The sequence below is a fragment of the Monodelphis domestica genome, chromosome 1 (assembly GCF_027887165.1).
Source record: "Monodelphis domestica isolate mMonDom1 chromosome 1, mMonDom1.pri, whole genome shotgun sequence".
Lineage (NCBI taxonomy): Eukaryota > Metazoa > Chordata > Mammalia > Didelphimorphia > Didelphidae > Monodelphis > Monodelphis domestica.
Genome location: NC_077227.1, coordinates 395,037,437 through 395,064,692, shown reverse-complemented (window position 1 = coordinate 395,064,692; position 27,256 = coordinate 395,037,437). Strand labels below are relative to the sequence as shown.

The window sequence follows — 27,256 nt, the reverse complement described above, 5'->3', positions numbered from 1 at the left end:
TTTTATTCTAATTCACAAAAAAATGCAAAATGTTCCCCAGAATTCATTATATACAACACAGAAAATACATAAAGGATCCAGAGTAGGCTATAATACTTAGCACAATTCTCCCTCCCCAATCTTTCCAAATGAGATAATCTTTATAAAGCAGAGTGCCTGACACATAGTAGTTCCTTAGTAAATGCCTGTTCTCTCCCCTTCCCCAAGACAGAAAAGTCCCTTAGAATCATAGCATCCCTCTATTGTCTAGGCCAGACATGTCTAAGGCTGCTTATGGCCCACAACATGCCCCAGAGCTGGCTGAACCAAATTAATATAATTGGGAAATATTTAACTAACTAAAGATACAATAAAATATAGATAATGTTAATGTGTAATTTCCCAAGTCAATATGTGATCTAGAAGCATCCTTAGATATATTCGGTGACCTTGTTTCTATTTGAATTTGACACCTCTGGTCTAGACTTCCCCAGAGAAGGGCAACTCCTGAGATATACAACTTCCCTTCTCAAAGGACCCATAAAATCTGAATATCTCACATTATACATATTACACACTAGTAAATAAAAGTTCAAACCTTGCTTTCCCATGTTATGGATTTAATTCTTAGTTGTTTCTTCTTCCATCATCAGGGCCTATGTGTTTGATTTTCTTTCCTCACACAAGGTAAGTGGCTCAAGAAATTTGCTTTCTCTACCCAGATGGCCAGATTTTAGCCCTTTCAAGTCTAGAGGGAGGCAACCTCTCTCTCACCTCTCTGTCATGAGTATCTCCTCTCCTTAGTTTCCACATAGTAGTGTGAAGATTGGATTTAGCTATCTCCTGATTGTAACAATGATGGTACTTAAATCTTCCTTTATTGGGAAGATTGAATTGGTTTTTTTTTTTTTAATATATTTTATTTGATCATTTCCAAGCATTATTCGTTAAAGACATAGATCATTTTCTTTTCCTCCCCCCCCACCCCCCATAGCCGACGCGTAAGTCCACTGGGCATTGGATGTTTTCTTGATTTGAACCCATTGCTTTGTTGATAGTATTTGCATTAGAGTGTTCATTTAAAGTCTATCCTCTGTCATGTCCCCTCAACCTCTGTATTCAGGCAGTTGCTTTTTCTCGGTGTTTCCACTCCCATAGTTTATCCTTTGCTTATGAATGGTGTTTTTTTTTCTCCTGGGTCCCTGAAAGTTGTTCAGGGACATTACACCGCCACTGATGGAGAAGTCCATTACCACAGTGTATTAGTCTCTGTGTACAATGTTCTCCTGGTTCTGCTCCTCTCGCTCTGCATCACTTCCTGGAGGTTGTTCCAGTCTCCATGGAACTTCTCCACTTTATTATTCCTTTGAGCACAGTAGTATTCCATCACCAACATATACCACAGTTTGTTCAGCCATTCCCCAATTGATGGGCATCCCCTCGTTGGGAAGATTGAATTGTAATCCACAATCTATTTTTAGATTTTAATCCCCCCAAAAGGTGGTAAATCAGTATTTGAAGTAGATCTACCCATTTTAACTACAAAAAGGTATAACTAACCACAAAAAAGTGAAAACACTCATTTCATGCATTGAGAGGGAGGTCTGTGACCCATGTGTGAAAGAGTGGGCAGTCCTAGAGAGGAGCGTCTGCTGTGATTGGTAGACATGAAATTTAGGGGAGGTGACACAAAAGCAAAAGGTCTTTTTAAATAGAGGCAACAAAGACTGAAGAGGAGAGACAGTCAATCACTCAGCCTTGGACTGAAGGATCAGTCACCAGACTTGGCTGTGGAACTGGACCCTTGGAGGAACTCCTGCAGGGTACCTCAGACTGCTTACCTTTTAGACAGTTGGTGAGTGAAAGGCTGACTTAGTCCCTGCCTTTCTAGAGGTGTAAACCTCTGAGAGGAGGCCCATCATCTTGAGACTCTTTTCCCTGATTAGGGCCTTAGAATTTCTACCTGGCTCTGAGGAAGCCGGAGTTTTCTCTCCTTTTCTCTCTTTCTTAAATAAACTACCATAAATTCCATTTTACTTTAGTAATTCATTTTGGTATTTAGAAATTAAATCCCTGGTGACCACCAATTTAAATATTTTAAATTCAACCACAATAAAATTTAATGGTAGGAAAGTTATCTCATTGCCTCTCCAAGGCTAGGACCAGGAAACTCAACAGCTGTCAAGAATTCTATTGTGGGGCTCCTCACAGGAGGCTATTGAGCACAATTCTAAACCCTCCTTGAGCTAAGCACCCTGTCTTTTCAGGGCTCTCCTTCTGGACTGGCTGGCTCCAGCATCCAACCTGGAATTCTGGCTTCAATCACCACTAGAATTCTAAGCTCATTTCTTTGAGCTGGGATAAAAGAGAGCTCACCCTGCCCCAGTTCAGTTCATAGGGCTTGGCAGTGGGTAAATGGTAAGCAATCTTTACCCTCTGGAAATAGGAGAAAAAAGCAAATAGGAAAGAGAGAGTCTGTCTCAATCCAGTTTTAAAGCCTTTACAGGTTCTGGTTACAGCCAATTAAAGGAAGCTCCTCCTATCCATTCAGTAAGAAAAGACAGGATAAAGGGTTCTTCTCTGTTAAGCAATATGGGCTCCCTTAGAAATAAATCAAAACAAGGGGATGGCTCGTTCCCAAACAGTATGACCCACCATTGTGGACTAAGCTACTGATGGAACTGGGAGTGGGGCATAAGTTTACTTCACATGCTCCTGTACAACATCAGTTGGGATTGATGTGAGCAAGAACGCTGTGGTGCATTATCTGGAGCAGTTTGGATTAATTTTGCCCTGAGGAAAACTGATCTGGGCCCTAACTGGAGGACTTCTGGGCAAGAAGAATATAAAAGGAATTTTTAAGACTTTGGTAGGGAGCTTTTGAAATCCCTCTTATGGAGCTTCCTTTTGGGCTAGCTTTTTGCCTGTTTTTTTTTTTTATGACCTTGGGAAATGTTTTTACCAGGTGTTATTTTAATATAGTTTTTTAAAAAAATCCTTACCTCTCACTTTGAATCAGTTCCAAGACAGAGGAGCCGTAAAGGCTAGGCAATGGGGGTTAAGTGACTTGCCCAGAGTCACACAGCTAGGAAGTGTCTAAGATCAAATTTGAACCCAGGGCCTCCTGATTCTGAGTCTGGCTCTCTATCCACTGAACCCCATGATGTCTTAAGGCAGCAATATCTTAATCCCTACTTTTGTGTTAGGCTAGTTTTCCTTTTAAAATATTGAAACTATCCTTGATATTTGATTGGCTTAGGAGACCCCAGGTTATTGATATCACTTTCTGGATATTTAGTCACAAAATAGCCAAGAGGAACTTCAGGTAATGTCTGATACTTGACTGGAGATTTGCTCTGTTAAATCAACTCATTAATGCATTTTCTTGTGGAATATTCTTCTCTTGATATGGTTTAATTAATCCCCTTTTGTTAACTGTTGAATGATACACATACATATCTTTTAGTTCTAGTATCAAACATTAAAAACCAAGGGGCTGGCTTGAGTCATGCCTAGCTCAGAACACAATCCATTCCACTTTTGGACAGTTCTAAAACTTTGCTAGAAAGTTTTTCCTGACAGCAAGCCTCCATTTTCCTTTTTGCAATTTCCCCTCTAGAATTCCTGCTTCTGTTCTTTAGTCCTGTATAAAACAAGTCAAATTCCTATTCTATATAAGAGCTCTTCAGATTCTTGAAGAAAGCTGTCATCTTCCTCCTGAGCCTTTTCCAGGCTAAATATCCTCAGTTCTTTCCATTAATCCTTATATGACTCAGACTCAAAGCTGTTTTGGTTGTCTTACTCTGGACCATCTCAAGCTTATCAATATCCTTCTTTTTGGAAGCATAATATTAATAGCTTCTATTTCTCAAGCTATGATATATGGACAGAGGTTTCTAAATTGTCTTTGTTCATAGTTTCCTTAGAGTCTCACTCATTTTTTAATAGCATTCCTAGACCCAAAGAAATTCCTAAAAGTCCCATTTATGAAAATCCAAGCAATTTAATAAATATTTACATCCCAACAATTTAGTACCTGTTTGAAGGAAATGATACATATAAATTAAAAGAAAAAGAACATTTTTATTCATTCTTAAACACTATTGTCAGTTGAATGCATGCATCTATTGAATTCAGCACAATGCCTCCAATTTTGGAATCAGATTGTATACTACCACCTTTATTTTCTGTTTTCCAATGATTTTTGAAGCTTTCTTGCCTCACAGTATCTTGTGTCTTTCTTGTATTTTTTTCATTTTTTATTGTCATGCAAAATACACTTCCATTTTGGTCATTGTTGTAAGAGCACACTCATACATAACCAAAATCCCAAAATAAAATCCTAAATACACTGATTTAAAAGATGATTCCAAAAGTTCTTTCTCTAGAGGTGGACAGCATTCCCCATCAGAAGTCTTTCAGCATTGGCCCAGATCATTGCATTGCTGAGAATGGCCAAGTTTTCACAGATAATCATTACCCAATATTGCTGTTATTGTATGCAACTTTCTCCTAGTTCTGTTTGTTTCACTCTCCATCAGTTCCCACAGATCTTTCTAGCTTTTTCTGAAATCATCTTGCTTATCATTTCTTATAGCACAATAGTATTCCATCACCAACATGTATCACAATTTGTTCAGCCATTTCCCATTTGGTGGATATCTCCTCAGTTTCCAGTTCTTTTCCACCACAAAAAGAGAAGCTATAAATATTTTTGTTCTTATTCCTTTCTTATATCACACAATTGTAACCATTGAAATCCCATCTTCAAAGATAGAAGATAATTAGAAAGAGAAGTTACCAAAGTAGTTTTGAAAGTACAAGTAAATAAAAACATCTCAAACATTCAAGAGCATCTTCAAAACTAATGTAATTTGTAGTCTGATCAGTTGTTGAATTTCAACTACACTGAGTTAGTAGTAGTACAAGTGGAGTCCAACAGATATTAATTATCGCCAAGTTTCCTCTGAAAATTTAATGGAAAATATCCAGTTGTGACTCTGTGAGTCTGTTGCAGTGCCCTAGGGCACCACTACATAGCATGGGAACCAAGAACATATGTGAGAGAGGGAGATGGTCTCATCATAAGAAAGGCTTAGGCTTGATTTTTGACATACAGCTACTATGCCACTTGGGATGTTCTGAGAGGATTAGCACATCTGGTATGAGGGCTGCTAAACCCTTTTCAGGGTTACTCATTCAACTTTGGTGTCCATCTTTCACCCAGCTTTCACCTGTGGCTCTAAGAAGCTGTAGCATATAACATTCTGGTAAAACTGTCTTGGAAAATAAGTTAAGCCAAATTAAAGGTAACCAATAGGCCTCAAATCCACTGTCACTAAGTTGTGGGTGTGTAATAATTAAAATGGGTTTGACAAATATAAGAATTTTAAAAATTGTGGTTGCCATTTATAATAATTAGATATTAAGTCATAAGGCTGTTAGTAGCTTTATTATAGCAAAATAGTGATAGTAAGATAGGGAAATGTAGGAAGGAGGTAGAGAATATTGCCTAGTTAAAAATACCCTAAGTCCAGTCCAAGTGCCTCTAGAACTTGAATGTGAATCCAAATGCGAATCTCACCAGCCCATGAGAGTATCTCCAGCCAGACATTTTCAACAACCAAAGACTGACACCAAAGAGGCTGAGCTGCAAAGGGCAATTTCTCACGCCAAGGAGACAAGTCTCACCTGAGTAAGCATCCTTCTTCAGGCTGAGTCTCCATTGCAGAAAGCTGAATCTTCACCAGAATCTGAAGTCCAAATGAGGAAGCCCAAATCCCAAACCTCAAAGGAACCTCACCAAAGCTCATGTCCACAAGGCAAAAGACTGCACAAGAACCCCAAGGATCCCAGAGGCTCCCGCTTATACTCAGTTTTCTCCACCCATCAGCTCTCCTCATCACATCTCAGGAATCAATCACAGTCTCCCAATTTGCCTAGCTCTGCCCAGGGTGGGGGTGGGGGTGACTTTCTGCTAGGAGGGGAAGCAGGAAGTAGGGGCTGGAGGTCATTCTGCTTTCCTCATGAAAGGGTAAAGGGATAGAATTATATTTATCACCTCCCTTAGATATTTTTAGTCTAGGAGATATAATTGGATTCATCTAACTTCTCATCGCTATGATATTCAGTATTGGGAAGAAGGAAGATCCTCAAGCTTTGTATCCAAGACTTGACCTATTTCCCACTGAATGTCAGTTTCACAATGACTATACATAGCTAATGACAAAGAAATCCATTTATCCGAATCAGAGAAGGTATACATAGAAGAATATATACCAAGGTGAAGGAGCACCCCTTTTGGGATTGAGCTAATTCAGCTCAATCAAGAGTTTTAGATCTTAGTCAAGTTGAAACTTCATGAAATCTCTAGACTAGCAAGCTGAGGACGGAGACATGATGGAGACTACTGGCTCCTCTCATATCTTCTTAGCATCTTTTCTCTCAGTAACTGGAAGGGGAATTTCCCTCTTCTATTTTTCCTTCTTGAAGCTGAAAGTCAGTAGCTTCCAAAGAGATTCAAACATGAAGAATTCCCAAGAAGACTGAAGAAGGCTGGAGGTTTCCTGAACTCATCAAGGAAGAGCCATCTTCACCAATAAAGAATACCTCACACCAATGGGCTTTGGGACAGGAGTTACACAAGGAAAAATATTAATAATCATAAAGGTCAAAAAGGAAATGGAATGCTTCAAGAGGAAGTGAGTTTCTTCTTAAGCAAAAGTTGGATGGATGGTGTTAAGTGTTCCTAGTAAGGTACAGTTTAGACTAGAAGAATTTTGAGGCCCCCTTTCAAAACTGAGATCCTCTCAATGCTTCAAATATGAATCCCATTGATATAGCTCATAAAGTTTTTGTTGTTGTTCATTCATTTTTCAGTTGTGTCCAACTCTTTGTGACCCCAGTTAGATCCTGGAATGGTTTGCTGTTTCCTTCTCCAGCTCATTTGACAAGATGAGGAAACTGAGGCAAACAGGATTAAATGATTTGCCCAGGATCACTTAGTAAATGTCTGAGTCCAGATTTTAACTCAGGAAGATGAGTCTTCTTGGTTTCAGGCTTCACTCTAACCACTGACACCTGGTTGCCCCTTAAAAGCAAGTAGTGGAAATATCATTATCCCCAGTTTTATAGATGAGGAAACTGAGGCATAGAGAGATGTACTAAATTCCACTGAATCATAAACAGGTGGTATCAGTACTAAGATTAGAATCCTTGTATCTTGATTCTAAGCCTACAATAAAAAAATTTTTTTAACAATATTTTATTTGGTCATTTCAAAACATTATTCATTGGAGACAAAGATCATTTTCTTTTCCTCCCCGCCCCCCCCCCCCCCCCCCCCCGCCACTTCTCCCATAGCCGAGGCATGTATTCCACTGGGGTATATCACATGTGTTCCTGATTCGAACCCATTTCCATGTTGTTGGTATTTGCATTAGAGTGTTCATTTAGAGTCTCTCCTCAGACATGTCCCCTTAACCCCTGTAGTCAAGCAATTGCTTTTCATTGGTGTTTTTACTCCCACAGTTTGTCCTCTGCTTGTGGATAGTGTTTTTTAGATCCCTGCAGGTTGTTCAGGAACATTACATTGTCCCTAATGGAGAAGTCCATTACATTCCATTGTACCACAATGTATCAGTCTCTGTGTACAATGTTTTCCTGGTTCTGCTCCTTTCACTCTGCATCAGTTCCTGGAGGTTGTTCCAGTCTCCATGGAATTCCTCCACTTTATTATTCCTTTTAGCTCAATAGTATTCCATCACCAACATATACCACAATTTGTTCAGCCATTCTCCAATTGATGGGCATCCCCTCATTTTCCAATTTTTTGGCCACCACAAGCCTACAATTTTTACTAGTGAAATATAAGTCATATAGATATTCCCTCCAACTCTCTAACCTCCCAGTGTCTCAGCCTCCTTAAGTCCTAAGACCTTCCCCTTGACTTCACCTCAGCCACACATATGGATGGCGGCACACTGGATCTCATCAATACCCACACGTTTACTGCTTCCTTAATTAGAAAGTCTGACCCTAATTGACCATAACCTCTTGCCATTCCACCTCTTACTATGCCTCATCCCTCCTAAACCTATTCTTCAACTTCTTGGAGACTTTCAATCCCTCCACCCCTCAGTATTTTCCCAGGACATTATCTTTATTCTGACTTTACTTTCCTTCCTCTCCAATCTCAACTCAGTGGTTAGTCATTTCACCTCTCTCTTATTTTCTGTTCTCAAAACCCTTGTCCCTTTGCCCTATTGCTGTTCAGTCTTGTTTTGCAATGCTCAATCATGAATTACTCCTATCGCTGGCCATTCTTCTTTTGCTGGATGCAGCTGGAGGCTAACAAAGATAATGAATTACATATATTACATTATAAGTTCATGTTATCCAACCTTAACTTGGGACTTGCTGTGGCAAGACAGTATTTTTATTCCTCCCTAATTGATTTCCTGTTTCACTTCCAGTGAAACTATACTAAACCTTTACTTCCCTCTTCAGTTCCCTCACAAACCCTTCATCCTCTCTAAGCCTCTAACGCTACTGAGAAAACTGAGGTAATTTTATCTACATACACTTTTCTCCCATTCTCTTCATCTCTCAAAACCTTTGACAAGATCTTCCCCTCTTTCATCCTTTCCTTTAGCTTGGCTTTTCTCCTTGTTAAGGTCAATTCCTTTACATGTACTTTAGATTCCAATCACTTCCAGTCTTCTTTGACAGATAGCATCCATCTCCTCTATATCTCTTGAATCTTTAATCTCTTTCAATCTCTTGGTCCTTTTCCTATTGCTTTCAAATTTCCCCAAGTCTCTCCCATTCTTAAATCTTCACTAGACACCATTATATCCTCAAGCTATATTGGCCTATATTTCTCTTCAACTAAACTCCCTGAAAAAGTTGTCTATACTCGCTACTTCCCCTTTCTTTCCATTCATTCTTCAATTTTTTTTTAATCTAGATTTTGACCCCACTATTCAACTGGAACTGCTCTCATCAAAGTTACCAATGATTTCTTTATTACCAAGACTGATAATCTTTTTCCAGTCCTCATATTTCTCAATATGTCTGCTGTATTAAACACTGTTAACACCTTCTTCTCTCAAATACTTTCTCTGCTCTGGATTTTCATGACACTACTCTCTCCTATCTGACCACTCCTCCTTAGCCTCCTCTGCTGACTCATCATCCCCATCATGCTGTCTGACTGTGGGTATTTCCCAAAGTTCTGTCCAGGCCACCTTCTCTCTCTCCATCCTCTCTTGGATATCTCATTGGCTCCCATTGGTTTAACTAGAATTCCTATACAAATGGCACACATATATATCACATATACACAGAATATGTGATATATATCTGTGTATATATATATATATCTTATTTTATATATATACATACATACACATCTATCTATCCATCCATCCATCTATCATTTGATCCCCTGAATTTCAGACTTGTGATTGTCTATTAAACATTTCAAATTGTATTTCCTGAAGACATTTTCATTTCATCATGTCCAAAACTGAACTCATTATCTTTCCCTCAAAACCATTCCCCTTTCCAAATTTCCAAATCTCTGTAGAAGTCACCATCATCTCTCCAGTTTCTCAAGTTTGTAACTTTGATATTATCCTGATTCCTTACTCTTCCTTGCCACAAATATCTAATCAGTTGCCAAATCTTGCCATTAGTAGCCTTTTGACATCTCTCATGTAACATTTTTTCCTTCTAACACAGCAATTATTCATGCTCTCATAACTTCTTACCTAGATTATTTTTTTTAATTTTTAAAATCCTTACCTTCCATCTTCCATCCAGTCAGTATTAAATATTGGTTCCAAGGCAGAAGAGTGGTAAGGGCTAGGCAATGGATGTTAAGTAACTTGCCCAGGGTCACATAGCTAGGAGTGTCTGAGATCAGATTTGAATACAGGACCTCCCATCTCCAGGACTGGCTCTCTGTCTACTGAGTCACTTAGCTGCCTTGCTATATCATTTTAAAAAGATGTTTAAATTCATTAAATTTTTTTTCCTTCTCCTATCCTTAAACTTCTGGGGCGGGGGGAATAGAACCAGAGATCCTTCTAACATATAAGTATAATCAAACAAAACAAATTTCCTCATTGGTCACATTAAAAAATGGCTCATCTAGATTATTATGATAGCCTCCCTACCTCAAGTCTCTAATTACTCTAGTCCAACTTACATAATGTTATCAAAACAATTTTACTTAACTATAGATCTGACCATATATGACTATAGATGAAGACTTATTTCTAAATTATTAATATTTTCACTAGGGTGATCAGATTTTCATATTTATTAGTCAAGTAAACACTTTTGACCATATGGTTCCCCTACTCAAACACTCCAGTGGTTGTTTGAATCTAGGATTAAATGTAAACTTCAACTTTTAAAACCCAATGCAACCTTGTCCACAAACTCTCTCTCTCCCTTCCTCTCTCTCTCCTTCCCTCTCCCTCTCCCTCCCTCCCTCCCTCTCTCTCTCTCTCTCTCTCTCTCTCTCTCTCTTTCTCTCTCTCTCTCTCTCTCTCTCTCTCTCTGTCTCTCTCTCTGTCTGTCTCTCTCTCTCTCTCAATAACTATGAGTTCTAAAGCAGAAGAGTGGCAATTGGGCTTAAGTGACTTGTCCAGGGTCACATAGCTGGGCGGTGTTTGAGATCATATTTGAATCTGGGTCCTCCCAAATTCTAGGCCTGATACACTCTCCACCTAGCCACCTAGTTGCCCCCTTTGACAAATACATGTTTATTTAGTGAGCAGTTCCTCAATAGTGACTCTCACCCTCTCAACTGAGAAAAATTCTCATAAATTGTTTTAAAATTAAGACCATTCAGCAATAGCTGTCTTTTCTCCTCTCCTCCTTATTTTGCCCATATATCTTTTGCCACCATCTTCTCCTTTTTGCCACCTTTCTCCTTCCTTGTCAAGACAAACTCCTCTACTTGCATGTGCAAGTGATTCCATTCTATCCCATTTTCTCTAGCAGATTGTCCCATCATCCCTACTTTCACAAACCTTCCCTATTTACCAGATGCTTCTCTGTTGTCTACAAACATCTCCATTGCCAGTGCCTACCCCAAAATTTTTTCTTCGATCCAGCCATCCCCACTCACTATTATAATATATCTCTCTTCTCTTTTATGGCTAATCTTGAGAAGGCTGTTTACCACTCTATTAAAAGTAATCAATGATTTCTTAATGGCCAAATCTAATGGGCTTTTTTAAATCTTCACCCTTCTTGACCTCTCTAGAGCCTTTGACACTATCAATCATATTCTTTGATACTCTTGTCTCTCTAGGTTTTAATGACATTAGTCTACATTGATTCACCTCCTATATGTATGACTGTTCTTCAGTCTCCTTTACTGAATCTTAATTTAAGTTATTCTTACTAAGGGTATCCCACAGGGCTCTGACTTGGGCTCTCTTCTCTTCTCCCTCTGTTCCATCAGTTCCCACGTCTTCAAGTGATTCTCATAGTGATTCTCATTAGATTCTTCATTAGGGAGTTTCAGATCTTTTTATCTAGTCCTAACCTCTGTCCTGACCTCCAATCTCACATCTCCAACTGCTTATTGGATGTTTCAAACTGGTTGTCCTGTAAGCATATGAAACTCAGTATGTCCAAAACGGAATTCATTATTTCCCACCCTCACCTGGCTCAAACTTTCCCTTTTCCCTAACTTCCCTATTTCTCATTAGGATGGAAGACATTGCCAATTCATTTTAATTTCCCCTTCTCTCAGTCTCCATAGTTCATCCATTGTCAATTCCTACTGATTCCACTTTTGAAATACCACTAGTGTATATGTTCCTTTCTCTCCTATGACATTTCTACCAGTCTGGTTTAGTCCCTTATCATTTGTGGTTAGATATTTGTATTAGCCTTTTTTTTTTAACCCTTACCTTCTGACTTAGAATCAATATTGTATATTGGTTCCAAGGCATAAGAGCAGTCAGGGCTGAGCAATTGGAATTAAGTGACTTGCCCTTGGCTGCATAGCTAGGAAGTATCTGACACCAGATCTGATCCCCAAAACTCCTATCTTTAGGCCTGGCTCTCTATCCACTGAGTCACCCAGCAGTCCCTATAATAGCCTGGTAGGTCTCCTTGCCTAATGTCTCTTTCTACCCCAGTCCATCTTCTATCAGATGTCAAAGTGATCTTCCTAAAGTGCAGATTTGGCCATGGCTCTCTCTTTTTCAATAAACTCCAGTGTCCCCCTATTGCCTCTAGGATCAAATACAAAATATCATTTGGTTTTTTAAAGTCCTTTATAACTTGACCTCTTCAATTTATCCATTTTTTTTACATTTTATTCCTTTTCACATACTTTATAAGCCAGTGATACCCATCCCCTTGCTGTTCCTCTATCTCCTGACTACATTTTCAGTGACTGCCTTTCATGGTTCGAATGCTATACTCCCTTTTCTCTGACTCTTCGCTTCTCTGGTTTCCTTCATGCCTCAGCTAAAATCCCACTTTTTTTTTTTTAAACCCTCACCTTCGCTCCAAGACAGAAGAGTGGTAAGGGCTAGGCAATGGGGGTCAAGTGACTTGCCCAGGATCACACAGCTGAGAAGTATCTGAGGTCACATTTGAACCTAGTATCTCCCATTTCTAGGCCTGACTCTCAATCCACTGAGACACCCAGCTGCCACCTTCAAATCCCACTTTCTAGTTTCTGAGTATTTTTTAATGCTAGTGCCCTTTCTCTGAGATCATCTCTATTTTATCCCATATATGTCTCCTTTGTGCATAATTGTTTTTATGTTGTCTCCCCCTTTAGACTGTGAGTACTTTGAGGGCAGGGACTCTTTTTGCCTATATCTCCAAAAGTTAGCACATTGTCCCTCACCTATTATTAATAAATGTTTATTGACGACTTTGGAGCATAGAGTACTTTTTTTTCTTTTTATGTCCAATGCTCAGCACAACTCCGGCACAGTGTAGGGATAGTGATTGAACCTGTCACTATTTCTAAAGACTTTTTCTAATTTCTAAAAGCCTTACACCAACATTCTTTCAGAAATTATCTTATTAGAGAATTGCCTAAACTAGAACATCCAGAGATTAGGTGACTTGTCCAGGATCACTGCCAGTTTGCATCCGAGTTGAGACCCAAGGGCAGGTCTTTTTGGATCTGGGGCTAGGTCTCTATCCCTTATGCTTCCATGACTTTACTCAGTCATTCAACAAGTCAATGCAAATGTGCTTTGCATTCCATAGTGTAGTTGTTACAGGTACAAAGAATCCATTAGTTGCTTGTGGCAATGAGCTTACACAGTAATGGGGGAACAACACCTGCATAGTGAGAGTTTAATAGATGCTTGCGGATTGAAGAATTGGTTAAATTATGTAGAGATGTAGAATACCTGCCTCAAGTTTATCAGGATGGAAGGGGCTGTCTGGAAGGCAATCTTAGGAACTTATCCTGGCTGGTACAGAAATGCCCCTGAGCCAGCTATCAGGAGAACTGAATCGCTGCTCTGCCCTTGATTTACTGGGTAACTCTGAGTTCCACGCCCTCCAAAGGCTTTAATCAATAAGTTCAAAGAGCTAGTCCCCACATCCAGGCCGAGCTTTTAAGGTTCCTGTTCGCGGCCCAGACTTTTCTCTGAGACCCCTGAGGCGTGCCCTAGGAGAGCACCACGTGGTTGCAGATACATGTACAAAAGGTTTGGGAGAGACGCGTAACAAGCGCCCCCTTCAGGTCTCTATCGGTCAGTGGAGCGGAGAATATCTCAATACATATGGCTTATGAGCTGGGAAAAAACAGTTGCACCAGGAGATTGAACGATCCCTTATAGTTTTTCGTCATTCTGTCTGGGCCGCAGCCAAGGAATTCTGGGAGTTGTAGTTTGTTGCCCAAGGTACCCCTTTATAGATCGTGGTGCCCACCTTGGCGGTAAGAACTACAATGTAGGGCGCATGCTCCACACGGAGTCCCGCACCGCCCAGCGTCGACCCCGCCCTGCTCTGCGCGCCCGCCTGCTCTCCCGCCCCCGCTAACATGGCGGCTCCTCTGGCCCTGGTGCTGGTGGCTGCTGTCACAGTGCGGGCTTTGCTCTTTCGCTCCAGCCTAGCTGAATTCATCTCTGAGAGGGTGGAGGTGGTATCCCCGCTGAATGCGTGGAAACGAGGTGAGTCTGTGCAGAGCTGCCCCGCCTCCGGACGCTCGGGTGCCCGGCCCCGCCCCCGCCCTGGCCCCTCCTTAGCAGGAACCTCGAGGCTGGGTCTGGGAACAGCGTGTTCAAGGGGCTCCGGGGGTGCTTTATCTCCCCTTCCCTCCCCCCCCCCCATGGCAGTGTTGGTGGTGGCGGCGTCAGCGCCGTCGGCGCGAATTAGGGCGGGGCCATTGAAAAGCGAGGGACGGGGTGGGGAACCTCGTGCCTCTACCTACAGGGATGATTCCATTGCTGGGCCTTTGAATGGAGAGGGTGTGGTCCCTAAGGGCAGACGCTCGCTGGTTGACAGTCTCCTCCCATCCCCCTTAAGGCTTGGCGTAGAGTGGGAGACCCTGGTGACTGGCCGAAGGTTGTGTGTGTGCCTAACCTACTCCTCTCCCTATTTTCCCTTTCAAGGAAGTGGGCGTAGCCATAGAGAACGGGGCGTGTCTCGTGGAAATGAGCCACCCCCAGTGCTTGAGTCTTGGTGTGACACCTTCTCCAGTGCTGGGACCCCAGGGGTGGGGCGGAGGATGCTGGGTAACTAAGCTTGCCAAGAAGGATCTTGGATGGGGTTATTGAGCATGGAAGCATTTAGAAGAGTGGGACGATTTGAAGTAATACCCCCAGTACTACCCTTCTCGGAGGCGTAATTGCTTAAGGTTCTTTTCCATTCATTCATTGAAGAGCCTACTGCAGAGAATCACTGTGCTGGGGACCCTTGAGATGCTGTGCGTGACTATAGGAAAGGCATTTCTTGGAGCCTCAATTTTTTCATCTGTAAAAATCAAAGTGTTGGAGTAGATGATCTCTATGATAGTATTTAACTCTTGAATCCTTTGAGCTCGAAATGGATGGGGGTAGGGCAGTAGAGTTCAATGTGTTAAGATCAAGCATTTGTTTGGAAATCCTTGAAGAATGATGGACATTTGTAAGGATTCAAAAAAAAGTAGAAGTTTGTTATGGAAATATACTATAGACCAACTGGTCTGGAGTAGGAAATGGATGATGAATTCCTGATACATATCTAAAAATTAAGTTAAAAATATTTATTATTCGTCACTAAATGTGTATTAATTGATAAGGTAGTAGACTTAGGATCAGGAAAGCTCAGATTTATGTTCAACCTTTGATCCTTGAAAGTGACCTTGGAATGCCATTAACCTCTATATCTCAGGCAAATCCTTATGACTTATATACTAAGTAATGAATGTATGAATGAAGAAGCATTTTTTAAGCATTTATTATGTACGAGATACTGTGTTAGGTACTAGGACTACACATTTTAAAATCAAAGAGCTTTCATTTTCCTAGAGGGAAAATAACACCAAGATTGGTAAAAGTAGGTATTTGGAGAACTCAATAATCAGGAAATCTGCTATTCCTAACATTCCACTAAATGCAAAATACCTAATTTAAATTTTTAAAAATTTTTATTTATTTATTTATTGAGTCAATTTAGAACATTATTCCTTGGTTACAAGAATCATATTATTTCCCTCCCTCCCCTCCTCCCACTCTTCCCATTGCTGAAATGTAATTTTACTGGGTATTACATGTGTCCTTGATCAAAACCTATTTCCATGTTGTTGGTGTTTGTATTAGGATGTTCATTTAGAGACTACATCCCCAGCTAGGTCCCCTTGACCCATATAATCAAGCAATTGTTTTTCTTCTGTGTTTCTACTCCCACAGTTTTTCCTCTGAATGTGGATAATCTTTTTTCTTGTAGATCCCTCCAAGTTGTTCAGGATCACTGCATTGCCACTAATGGAGAAGTCCATTACATTTGATTGTACCACAGTGTATCAGTCTCTGTGTGCAATGTTCTCCTGGTTCTACTCCTTTTGCTCTGCATCAATTCCTGGAGGTCATTCCAGTTCCCATGGAATTCCTCCACTTTATTATTCCTTATAGCACAATAGTATTCCATTACCAACATATACCACAATTTGTTCAGCCATTCCCCAATTGAATGGCATCCTCTCATTTTCCAATTTTTTTACCACCACAAAGAGTGCAGCTATGAATATTCTTATACAAGTCTTTTTCCTTATTATCTCTTTGAGGTACAAACCCAGCAGTGCTAAAATAGCTAATTTTGAAAAAATTAAATTTTATTTTGTTAACCAAATAATCTGGCCTTCCCCCTCCTCCTTACAGTCAAACAAAACAAAATTCCTCATTAGCCACTTTTAAAAGAAAACTATAAATATATGTGTAATACATATGCAATATATATCTCATTCTGTTCTCTTCATTTCTTATCAAGAGGTGGGTAGCATATTTCCTTAGAAGTTATCTGAAATCTTGATGAATCATATGTTGTTCAGAATTCCTTGTTATAATATTATGGTCACTGTATACTTGTTCTATTCATTTTACTTTGCATCAATTCATACAAGTCTTCCTATGTTTCTATCATTTATATACCATAGCTTGTTTAGTTATTCCCCATTTGATTTGCACTCCTTCAGATTTCAGTTCTTTGCTGCCCCCCAAAATAGCTATAAATATTTTTGTACATCCTTATATTTTGTTTTGCTTAGTACTAATCCTACCCTTAATCTATTGCCCTTCTCTCTTTTCCCCTTTTCATCCTATTTCCCTGTTTGAATGAAATGTATTTCTATACCCCACTCTGTGTAAATATTCCTCCTTTGATCAGTTCAGATGAGAGTTAAGATTGAAGTTTCAATTGCTTCTTCTGTTCTTTCCTCTTTGTTTTCTTGTGTACCTCTTTGTAGTAGTAGTTCCTCTTGTTTGTGAGATTCTGATTGTGGGTCCTAGAAGCTCCAGATACTGGCTGTATTGTTTCTGGGAGTTTTCATTTTGGGATTTCTCTCAGGAGGTAACTGGTGGAATCTTTTTTTTCCTACATTGTGATTTTGTTCTAAGATCTGGGCACTTTTCTTTTAAGTTGAAATATGCCTAGTCTCTTTATTTTGGTTATGGCTTTCTGGAAGTCCAGTGATTATTAAATTTTTTCCCCTAGGTCTGTTTTTTATATCAGTTATTTTTTCCTCTGAAATGTCATATGATTTCTTCTATTTTTCAGCCTTGTGATTTTTAATATTTTCTTATATTCTTCTGTTTCTTTAAATATTTAATATTGTCTCATGGAATCCTGGACTCCATGTTTGGTACATTCTGTTTTTCTGAGTTTATTGAATTGGTCAAGGTTTTGTGCCTCTTGTGCCAAGCTATTAATTTCTTTCCCTCTCATTTTTTCTCATTATCCATGTTTTTTACAGTTGAGGAAACTGAGGTAATGAGAGGTTTAAATGACTTTCCCAGGGTCATACATTTAGTGTCTGAGGCTTGTATTTGAACTTGAGTCTTTCTGACTCTAAACTCAATGCTTGATCTACTGTGCCATCATCACCTGCCTGATGCTCTTGTTTTTTTCTAATTTTCTCCTCTAACACTCTTATTTATATATTTTCTGTTCTTTTAAAAAACCTCTTGCTTCATCTCTCTCAAGGACTCTAGTTCAATTTGTGCCCCTTAAGGGAGGTTTGTGTTTGAAGCTTTGCTTGTAGATCCTTTGGATGGCAAGCTGGTACGGTAGTGAATAATACAACCTTGGACTTGGAGTCAGGATGACCTGAGTTAAAACACAGTCCCAGGCACTTACCAGTTAATATGACCATGAATGAGTCACTTAACCTCTGTTTGCCTAGCACATAGTAGGTGTGGTTTAAATGCTAATTCCCTTCCTTTCCCCTTTTGCATCTCTCTTCTGGATTTGTGTCTAGAACTTCTTTGTAACCATAATGGCTTTTTATCGTTGTCTTCTGTTTTTGTTTGCTATTTTTCCAGGCTCCATTCTGACTTTAGATTTGATATTAGGACTAGCCTGTGTCTTCTTTTATTTTAATTAATTAATTAATTTTTTGTGGCTCACCATTTCCTTTATTTATACAAAATAGTGGATAATCACACACTGGCTGAAAAAGAAGTGGTGGTTTAGAGTTTAAACAAGTCCTGTCCTGAAGCATCTATTTTGAAGGCTTGGGACTAGAAGCTTTAGCCCTAGCATCTTTGGGTTTGGCACCCTTAGAGTTGGTGGATTCAACAGGCTTAGCAGCCTTGGCATCGCTGGGCTTTGTAGACTTGGTGGCTTTGGCTGCTTTGGGATCAGACTTGGTGACCTTGGTGTCAGACTTGGTACCTTTAGTGACCTTGGTATCAGATTTAGTGGCCTTGGAGCTGGATTTGGTGGCCTAGGGGGCAGTGGGCTTGGCAGCTTTGGGATCAGTGGGCTTGGCAACCTGGGAGTCAGGCTTTGTGATCTTGGAGCCTGTACGTTTGATGCCAATCCTCAGGCCTGGATGCTTGGTGGCCATTTTGAGGCCAGCATGCTGGGCATTGGCCTTGGAGATCTTGGGCCTGAGAAGCTTGGCCTTGGAGGCCTTGGTGCTCAGAGTGTTGATGGTCTCTGCTCGGGCCTTGATGGCTTTGGCATTTTTGGCCTGTATCTTCTTCAGCCTCTTCTTGTTGTGTATCTTGACAAAGTGCATGTTTCTCAGAAACTTGGGGTCAACCCCTTTTGGGGATTTATATCTCTGTGACCTAGGTTTCTTTCTTTTATTTTTATTTTATTTTTTTTAATTAAAAAACCTCCCGTCTTGGAACCAATACTGTGTATTGGGCAGAAGAGTGGTAAGGGCTAGGCAATGGGGGTCAAGTGACTTGCCCAGGGTCACACAGCTAGGAAGTATCTGAGGTCAAATTTGAACCCAGGACCTCCTGTCACTAGGACTAGTTCTCAATTCCCTGACCCACCCAACTGTCTTATCTTTTCTTACGCTCCTCCTGCCTCCATCCTGTATCTTGTATAGGCCTCTCTGTATCCTTATGCTGACCTGGGCTGGACAAATTACTTAACATTATTTTTTTTTCCAAATAGGATTAGATCCAGTATATTTTCTAGATTAGGAGGAGTTTTGAGGGGGGAAACTCACTATACTACTTTCTGCTACTCCTTCATCTTCATGCAACTTTTTATCTATTTAACTAATTTTTGACTTTTCTGCTAATACTTTTATTCCTCAAAAGGTAGACTATGTGACAAGAGGCACTATATTGCTAATATAGAACTAATTTTTCAAAACAGATTTTTATTGATATCTTAATTTTTTTAATAATACCTAGATTTCTCCCATTTTTTTTCTTGCCTCTTTCAGGCAAGGGGAATTTTATTATTATTTTTAAATTTCTATTTAATTAATTAATTTAGAGTATTTTTCCAAGGTTACAAAAAATCATCTTCTTTCCCTCCCCTCCCCTAAACACCCTCCCGTAGCTGACGCACAGTTCCACTGGGTTTTACATGTGTCATTGGTCAAGACCTATTTCCATATTATTGATATTTGCACTAGGGTGATCATTTAGGGACTGTAACTCCAATCATATCCTCCTGGATCCATGTGATCAAGCAATTGTTTTTCTTCTGTGTTTCTACTCCCACAGTTCTTTCTCTGGATGCTGATAGTGTTCTTTCTTGTAAGTCCTTCAGAATTGTCCCGGATCATTGCATTGCTGCTAGTAGAGAAGTCCATTACACTCGACTGGATTACAGTCAGGCAAGGGGAATTTAAAAGAATTTTTTAAAAATGTAAAAGAGGAAGATTAAAATAATCAATAGAACTGATGACTACATTGAAAAATATCTGTTGTTATGTGCATTGTTTTGCACCTCTGCAAAGGAGTTGAGGGAAGTGTCTTCTCATGTCTCTTCTTTTGGGCCGTTTGTTTTTTATAATTTCCCAACATTCATCTTCAGTTATTTTACAGTAAGTGTTCTATCCATTTATGATGATGTTATCCATATTGTTTTCCTGGCTCTGTTTACTCACTTTGCATCTGTTCATGTAAGTTTTTCCATACTTTTTTCCCCCCATACTTCTTTGTATTCATCATGTTTGTCTTTTCTTACCATATAGTAATATTCTATTGTATTCCTGTACCATAATTTGTTTAGTCATTTCCTAGGTGATCATTCTCTTTGTTAAACTCAAAAAGTGTTGCTGTAAAAAAATTTTTTTAAGTGGAGCCTTTCTTTTTGATAGCAACTGTCTTGGGTGCATATGCCTTGCAGTGGATTATCTGGGTTAAAGAATGTAGCAAATTTTGATAAATTAGGAGAAGCTGGTTGGTAGAGTGGGTATAAGAATCTTGGCAGAAACTGTCATTTTAGAGTTGGAAATAGCCAAACTTGGAAAGCCTGAGTACAGGTGATGAGTTTTTTAGCTTATATAGTAAAGCAAATTTTTAAAAGTACAGGCAAAAAGTAATTTGGAATGTATGGCCTGAGAAGGGAATTCAAGATTCAAGAGAGATAAGAGGCTAAGAATACAGGTGAGAATAATCCAAAGATTTTGTAGAAAAGAAAGAAAGGCTTCCCATTAGAGTTCTAGTGTGGTTGTTGGAGAACTTTGATGAGTTTAGATTTAAGATGTCAGTATACAAAAGATGTAAATAGAATGCAAGCAAGGACAAATAAGAAATTGGAGCATGAGTTTGTCAGAATAATTAGATTTTATGTTTATTGAATTACTTAAAAAAAAAATTGCAGTTACTTTCCAGTATCCTCCACTTGTGTAAAACTCAAAACTGTTAACAAAGAGGTATAGTTAAGCAAAACAAAACAATGTATTGATTTGACAAATTATGCTTTTTTTTTTTGCAGTCATAATCGACCACTTCACTATGGATAGGAGGAAGATATGTTTCACCATCAGTATTCTGAATTCAAGATAGGTCATTGTGCTGATCACTGTTTTGTGATTGGTGTTTTCTGTATTTTCCTTTACATTATTATAGTCATTGAGAAAATTGTTACCTTAGTTCTGCTTACTTTGCTCTGTTCATACAAGTCTGACCAAATTTTTCTGAATTCTTCATGTCTTTCCTTTGTTGATGCAGTAATATTCTCTTACATTAATATATCACAGTTTGTTCAACTATTCATGAATTGCTTGAGGTCTACTTTACGTCCAGTTTTTTTAAATCACAGAAAGTGCTGTTATAAATATTTTCCTATGTGGGAGCTTTCCCACTGCCTTTTTAAAAAAAAGACCCTCCTATCTCCTTTTTCCCATCAAAAAGAACAAATGTACATAGTCAAGCCAAATAAATGCCCGAGTTGGTCATGGCCAAAATATGTCTCATTTTGCACCTGGGTATATCACTTCTTTCTTAGGAATTAGGTAGTGTGCTTCTTCTTTTCGAAGTCGAAATGGCTATTTCTGGCTTCAAGAGGTCAAAATATATTTTCATTTGAATAACTTTACTAGTGTAGTCCTGAATTATTTTTTAGAATGGTTGGGCCAGTCCTTTACTCTATCAACTGACTCTTCCAACATTTACCATTTTTGTCTTCTGTTATCCTTGTCAATCTGATGAGTGTGAGTTGAAAACCTGCTGGCTTTATTTTGCCCTTCTCTTATTAGTGCTTTGGAACATTCTAACATATGGTTGATAGTTTTAATTTCTTTTTTAAAACATCAGAAAAGATAGGGTCTTGAATATGTTGATTTGCCAAAGGTGCTAATGATAATAAAACATTTATTTTGTGTGTAGTTTTAACATATATTTTTATTGATATCTTGTCTTTTATATAATCAGAATTTTCCCAATATCTCTTTCTATTTCCTAGAGAGCCATTCCAAATAATAATCAATTTTTAAATAAAAATAATTTAAAAGGTAGAAAAAATCAGTAAAATAAGTTAATACATTGAAGAAGTCTGAAAATATGTGTTGTGTTCCACATATAGACCTTCTACCTCTGCAGAGGAGTGCAGTGGGATCATCTTTTCATATATCTTCTTTGGAATCTGTTCTTTTTAATTTTACAACATTCACTTTTGATTGTTGTATCATTGTGTGTTTTGTTTTCTTGGCTCTGTTTACTATACTTTGCATCAGTTCATGTAAAACTTTCCATGGTTCTCAGCATTTATCATATTTATTGTTTCTTTTAGCACAGTAATATTCCATTCCATTTATTTATCACTTTGTTTAGCTATTCCTATAATGATAGGCATATATTCTATTTCTAATTCTTTGCTATTACCAAAAATGCTTTTCTAAATATTTTTATTCTTTATAAAGAATAAAGTAAATAAAGAAATAAATAAAAGAAAGGACGATATATCAGTGATTTTCTTGGAAAGCCCAATAGTAGAATCTTTGGGTCAAAGGATATGGACATTTTATTCATGTAAGTTCCATGGTTCTAAATTGCTTCCCCAAGTGGTTATACTAATTCATAAGTCCACCTACAATGCTACACTGAATATTCCCATCTGCTATCTTTGCCAATTTGCTGAGTGTGAGATAAAATCTTAGCATTGTTTTTATTCACATTTCTCTTAATTACTGATTTGGAAGATTTTCTTATGATTGTTAATAGTTTGCAGTTATTTTGAAAACTTTTCATATTCTTTGATCAGTTATCCCAAGGGGAGTGCTTTTGATTTATTAGTTAAATTTTTTTTTCTTCAATAGCAAACCCTAATCTGAGAAATTACATATGAAGATTTTCTTTTACTCCATCAATTTCCCTTCTAATCCTAGATACAGTAATTTTTTTGTTTAGTAGCTTTTACTTGCTCAAAGTTATTAATTTTATCTTTAGTAATTGATTCTCTCTTTGGTTTGGAATACATCTACCCAAAGCCCTGAATATAGCATATAAGGTATTGACTTAACAGTTTTTTCCAGACTGCTTCCTGGAAGGTTTTTTATAAATCAGATATGGAGTTCCTTTCTTATTTATTTGACATTTTTAATTGAATTTTCTTAGCAATTTATATGTTTAGGTGAATGGCGAGACTGAATTCAGGTACTTAATATTGGGATGTATATATCTGCCAAGCAGACCAAAATACTTGAATTGATCTACAAGTGGCCATTTGGTCTTTGCTTGAATACTTCTTTAGATAGAAGAACATCTTCTCATAAGGCAGCACATTTGATTTTTGCATGATTTTAGTGATGAATATGAATATTTTATCCTAGATCTGATGAAGAATACTAAGTGTGTCTGGTATAAGAAAGTCATTAAAGATTTTATAGGTCTCTGAAAAACAGGTATATCCCAGCATATTTTTTGAAACCTCTCCATTAGGGCAATCATACTTAGCTGTTTCCTTAATGTTTTTTGCACAACCTATTGGAATATAACCAGTGATTTGGTTAATGATATTTGTTATAAAAATAAATTTATTTCAGAGAAGTATAAAAGTGTCTAGTGCTTTCTTAGGTTTCTCCAGCCAAATGGATAGCTTATTTTTTAGTTGTTTTCTCTTAATCACTGTTACTATATTTTATGGAGACAGTTTGTAGCATGTGACAACCTCCAAGTCTGGGTACCATTTAGTAATGTTTGTTTTTAACATGTCCAGAACCTGAATGGTATAGTTATTCAATATTGTGAAAAATATATTGCAGGTTGAGAAATGTAAGATTGATTAAAAGATTCAATGCCAGGTCCAGCAGGTCTTTTTATGCTACTATAATAAAGAAACAATAATAATATCATATGCTACATCTTATTCTGGGATCTACTACTTTCCCATTTGTATACTCTTCATATTTGGATCATTGTATTACATTGCCATATTCAACAATATTGAGTGTTTACTTTGCCTGGTCTTGTGTGAGGTATCTTTGTAATTAAAATTAATTAGATTTAATAAGCATTTATTAAGCACCTACTATGTATTATTTGTTGAGTGTTGTGATAGGCATTGGGTATAAATATAATAAATGAATAAAAGAAAGAAAAAATAGCGTTAAGTGCCTACTGTGTTACAGGCCCTCTACTAAGCACCGAAAGCATAAATAGGAATAAGCAAGACAGATTATATTCTCAAAGAGGCTGCATTCTAATGCGGAGGACACATAAAAAAGAACTAGAAAGGGAATTGATATGGTTCTAGGATGTGAAAGCTCAACTATTTGAACCCAAGATCCCAGGAACTAAGACCTAGTTCCAGAGGGAGGCTTATGAGGTTGTTGTCTAGAAAGTAGGTTGTGTGGTTTGGAAGTGGCTGGAAAGTTTTCAGTTCAAAGATTAAAAAGCTAACTGCCTTTAAGGAATTTACATTTAATTGGAGTGAGGGGTAGTAGCAAAATTTATAATTCAAATAAATATGGTAGAAGACAACGTTTCATAAGACTAAAGAACATTAAGACTAAAGAACATGTATTTTAGTGCCTGCTTGCTCTTGGACATGAAAACTAATTGCTGATCATTTTGGTTAATGAACATCTGAGGAAAGACAGGGCATGCCCAGTAAGAATAGGGTTAGAGCATAATTCATATCTTTCTAGATTACCCACAACTGAGTTCCTTGGACCAGACTAACTTCCCCACTTCTCTCAATAGATACATGACCTGCTATTCTTTAGCATGACAAGAATTGATTTGATTAGGTTTGTATCCATCTAAACATGATGGCTACTATACAGAAACTGAGAGACTATCCTGTCTACTAGCATCCTCAAACACCATTTATTTTTGGGAAGGCAGGAATTGAGTAGTGGCTGACAATAGTGTTAGTCAACAGGTTGGTTGTTGCTTTCTAATTTTTTCTGTCCACAAAAGCCATGGCTATTGGCCTGCACATATATAGTGTTTAATTTTCTTTAATGATTCCTGCATATTTAAAAAATATTATTTATTTTTTACATTCATTACATTTTTTGAGTTCCAGTTTCTCTCCTCTCTGCCTTTCCCCTGCCCATTCAGAAGACAAGAAATGTGATCTCAGTTATGAATGTGAAATCATACAGAACATATTTCTATCTTAACTGTATTATTTTTTTTCTAAGAATTTGGATGCTCTGCCTTATTGTGCATATATGTTCAGTTGATATTAATTCATTATGGTACGTTTAGTAAAATGTAGTTTCCCTGACTATTTCTTTTAATTAGGTCTGATTTTGCTTTTGCTTTGCTTTGTCTACCTTTTTAACTTGTTTTACTTTACCTATCTATTTACTTCAGTGGAAACATAAAAAAAATTGTTCTAGACCCTTATTTTAAATGTGCATATCTCTCTCTTTCAAAGGTTTTTTTCTTTCCTTTTTTCTTTCATAAAAAAATAATTTAAAAAACCCTTATCTTCTATCTTAGAATCAATACTAAATATTAGTTTTAAGGTAGAAGAGCAGTAAGGGCTAGGCAATTTAATTGAGTTTAAGTGATTTACCCAGGATTATATAGCAAGGAAGTATCTGAGGCTTGATTTGAACCCAAGACCTCCTGTTGCTAGGCTTGTCTCTCTTCACTGAGACAATTAGCTACCCACTAATTACATTTTAAAAAATTACATGTAAATTACATGTGAAAACCATTTTCAACATTCATTTTTTAAAATATTGAGTTCAAAACTATCTCTTCTCCTTCTATCCCGTTCCCTTCCTTGAGGCAACGAGCAATTTGCTATAGATTATACATGTTCAGTCATTTTTTTCTATAAATATTTTTCCATGGTTACATTATTCATGTTCATTCCCTTCCCTTTTCCCTTCTCCCCTCTCAGAGCTGACAAGTAATTCCACTGGGTTATACATGTATTATTCAATACTTATTTCCATATAATTCATTTTTGTAATAATCTTTTAAAAACCAAAACCCCACATCCTATATCCATATAAACAAGTGATAAGTCAAATGTTTTCCTTCTGCATTTCTATCCCAACAGTTCATTCTCTTGATGTGGATAGTCCTTTGGGATTGTCCTGGATCATTGCATTGCTATTAGTAGCAAAGTTGATTACATATGATCATCCCAAAGTGTTTCAGTTTCTATATATAATGTCCTTCCAGTTCTGCTCATTTCACTTCTTATCAGTTTGTGGAGGTCTTTCCAGCTTGTATGGAAATCAAGCAGTTTGACGGCCTTTATTACACAATAGTATTCCATCATCTCAGATACCACAAAACCCCCTCGTTTTCCAATTTTTTTGCCACCACAAAGAATGTGGCTGTGAATATTTTTTAACAAACATTTCCCCTTATTATCTCTTTGGGATAAAAACCTAGTAGTTGTATTGCTGGATCAAATGATATGCATTTTTTAAAGCCCTTTGGGCATAATTCCAAATTGCCCTCCAGAATGGTTGATCTTCACAACTCCACCAGCAATGTGTTAGTATTTCAATTTTGCCACATCCCCTCCAACATTTATTTTCCTTTGCTGTCATATTGGCCAATCTGCTAGGTGTGAGGTGGTACCTCAGAGTTGTTTTGATTTGCATTTCTCTAATCAGAGGGATTTAGAACATTTTTTTCATGTGATTGTTAATAGTTTTGATTTCTTCATCTGAAAACTGCCTATTGATATCCTTTGACCATTTGTCAATTGGGGAAATATGCAGTCATTGGAAACATTTCCATATTAACCATCTTGCAAAAGAAAATAAATGCCTATCCAAGATTAATAAAATTTTAAAAATTACTTTGATCTGCATTTTTTGGAAGTGGATAGCATTTTTTCATCATAAGTCCTTCAGAATTATCTTGAATTATTGTATTGCTGAGAATAGCTAAGTCATGTACATTTGATCATCATACAAATTTGATGTTACTATGTAAAAAATTCTCCTGGTTCTCTTCCCCTCACTGAACATCAGATCATGTAGGTCTTCCCAGTTTTCTCTGAAATCATTCTGCTTATTATTTCTCATAGCATAATGGTATTCCATCCCAATGCTATACCACCACTTTTTCAACCATTTTACAGTTGATGGGAAGCCCCTCGATTTCCAATTCTTTGCCATTACAAAGAGAGCTGCTGTAAATATTTTTTGCAATATAAGGCCTTTTCCTTTTTTTGACCTGTACAGATGATTTTCAAAAGAAAAAATATAAACTATTGACAACCATCTGAATAAATGTTCCAAGTAGGAATCTAAATTAAATTAATGTTGAATCACACTCCAAGAAAACTGAAGATAATAAAAGGAACAGGCAATATTGGAGAAACTGTAACAGACACACTAGTAATTTTCTGTAAATTGGAAAAATTGTAAATTGGCTTGAAAGTGACTAAATTATTC

At 37.8% G+C, this 27,256-nt stretch overlaps 1 protein-coding gene across 3 annotated transcripts in view; it reads left to right on the top strand.

Annotated features, from left to right (window-relative positions):
- Window positions 1–13,940: 13,940 nt before the first annotated feature.
- The window catches only part of PIGU (phosphatidylinositol glycan anchor biosynthesis class U), a 104,528-nt gene continuing 91,212 nt past the window's right edge, over window positions 13,941–27,256 (top strand). Inside the window, exon 1 of one of the 3 annotated variants that reach the window (XM_056811774.1) lies at window positions 13,941–14,153. In XM_056811774.1, coding sequence (XP_056667752.1) covers window positions 14,024–14,153 — 130 coding nt within the window. In that variant the 5' untranslated portion in view covers window positions 13,941–14,023. The remainder of the gene's footprint in view (window positions 14,154–27,256) is intronic. The other 2 variants (XM_056811776.1, XM_056811775.1) reach the window with 2 other exon arrangements.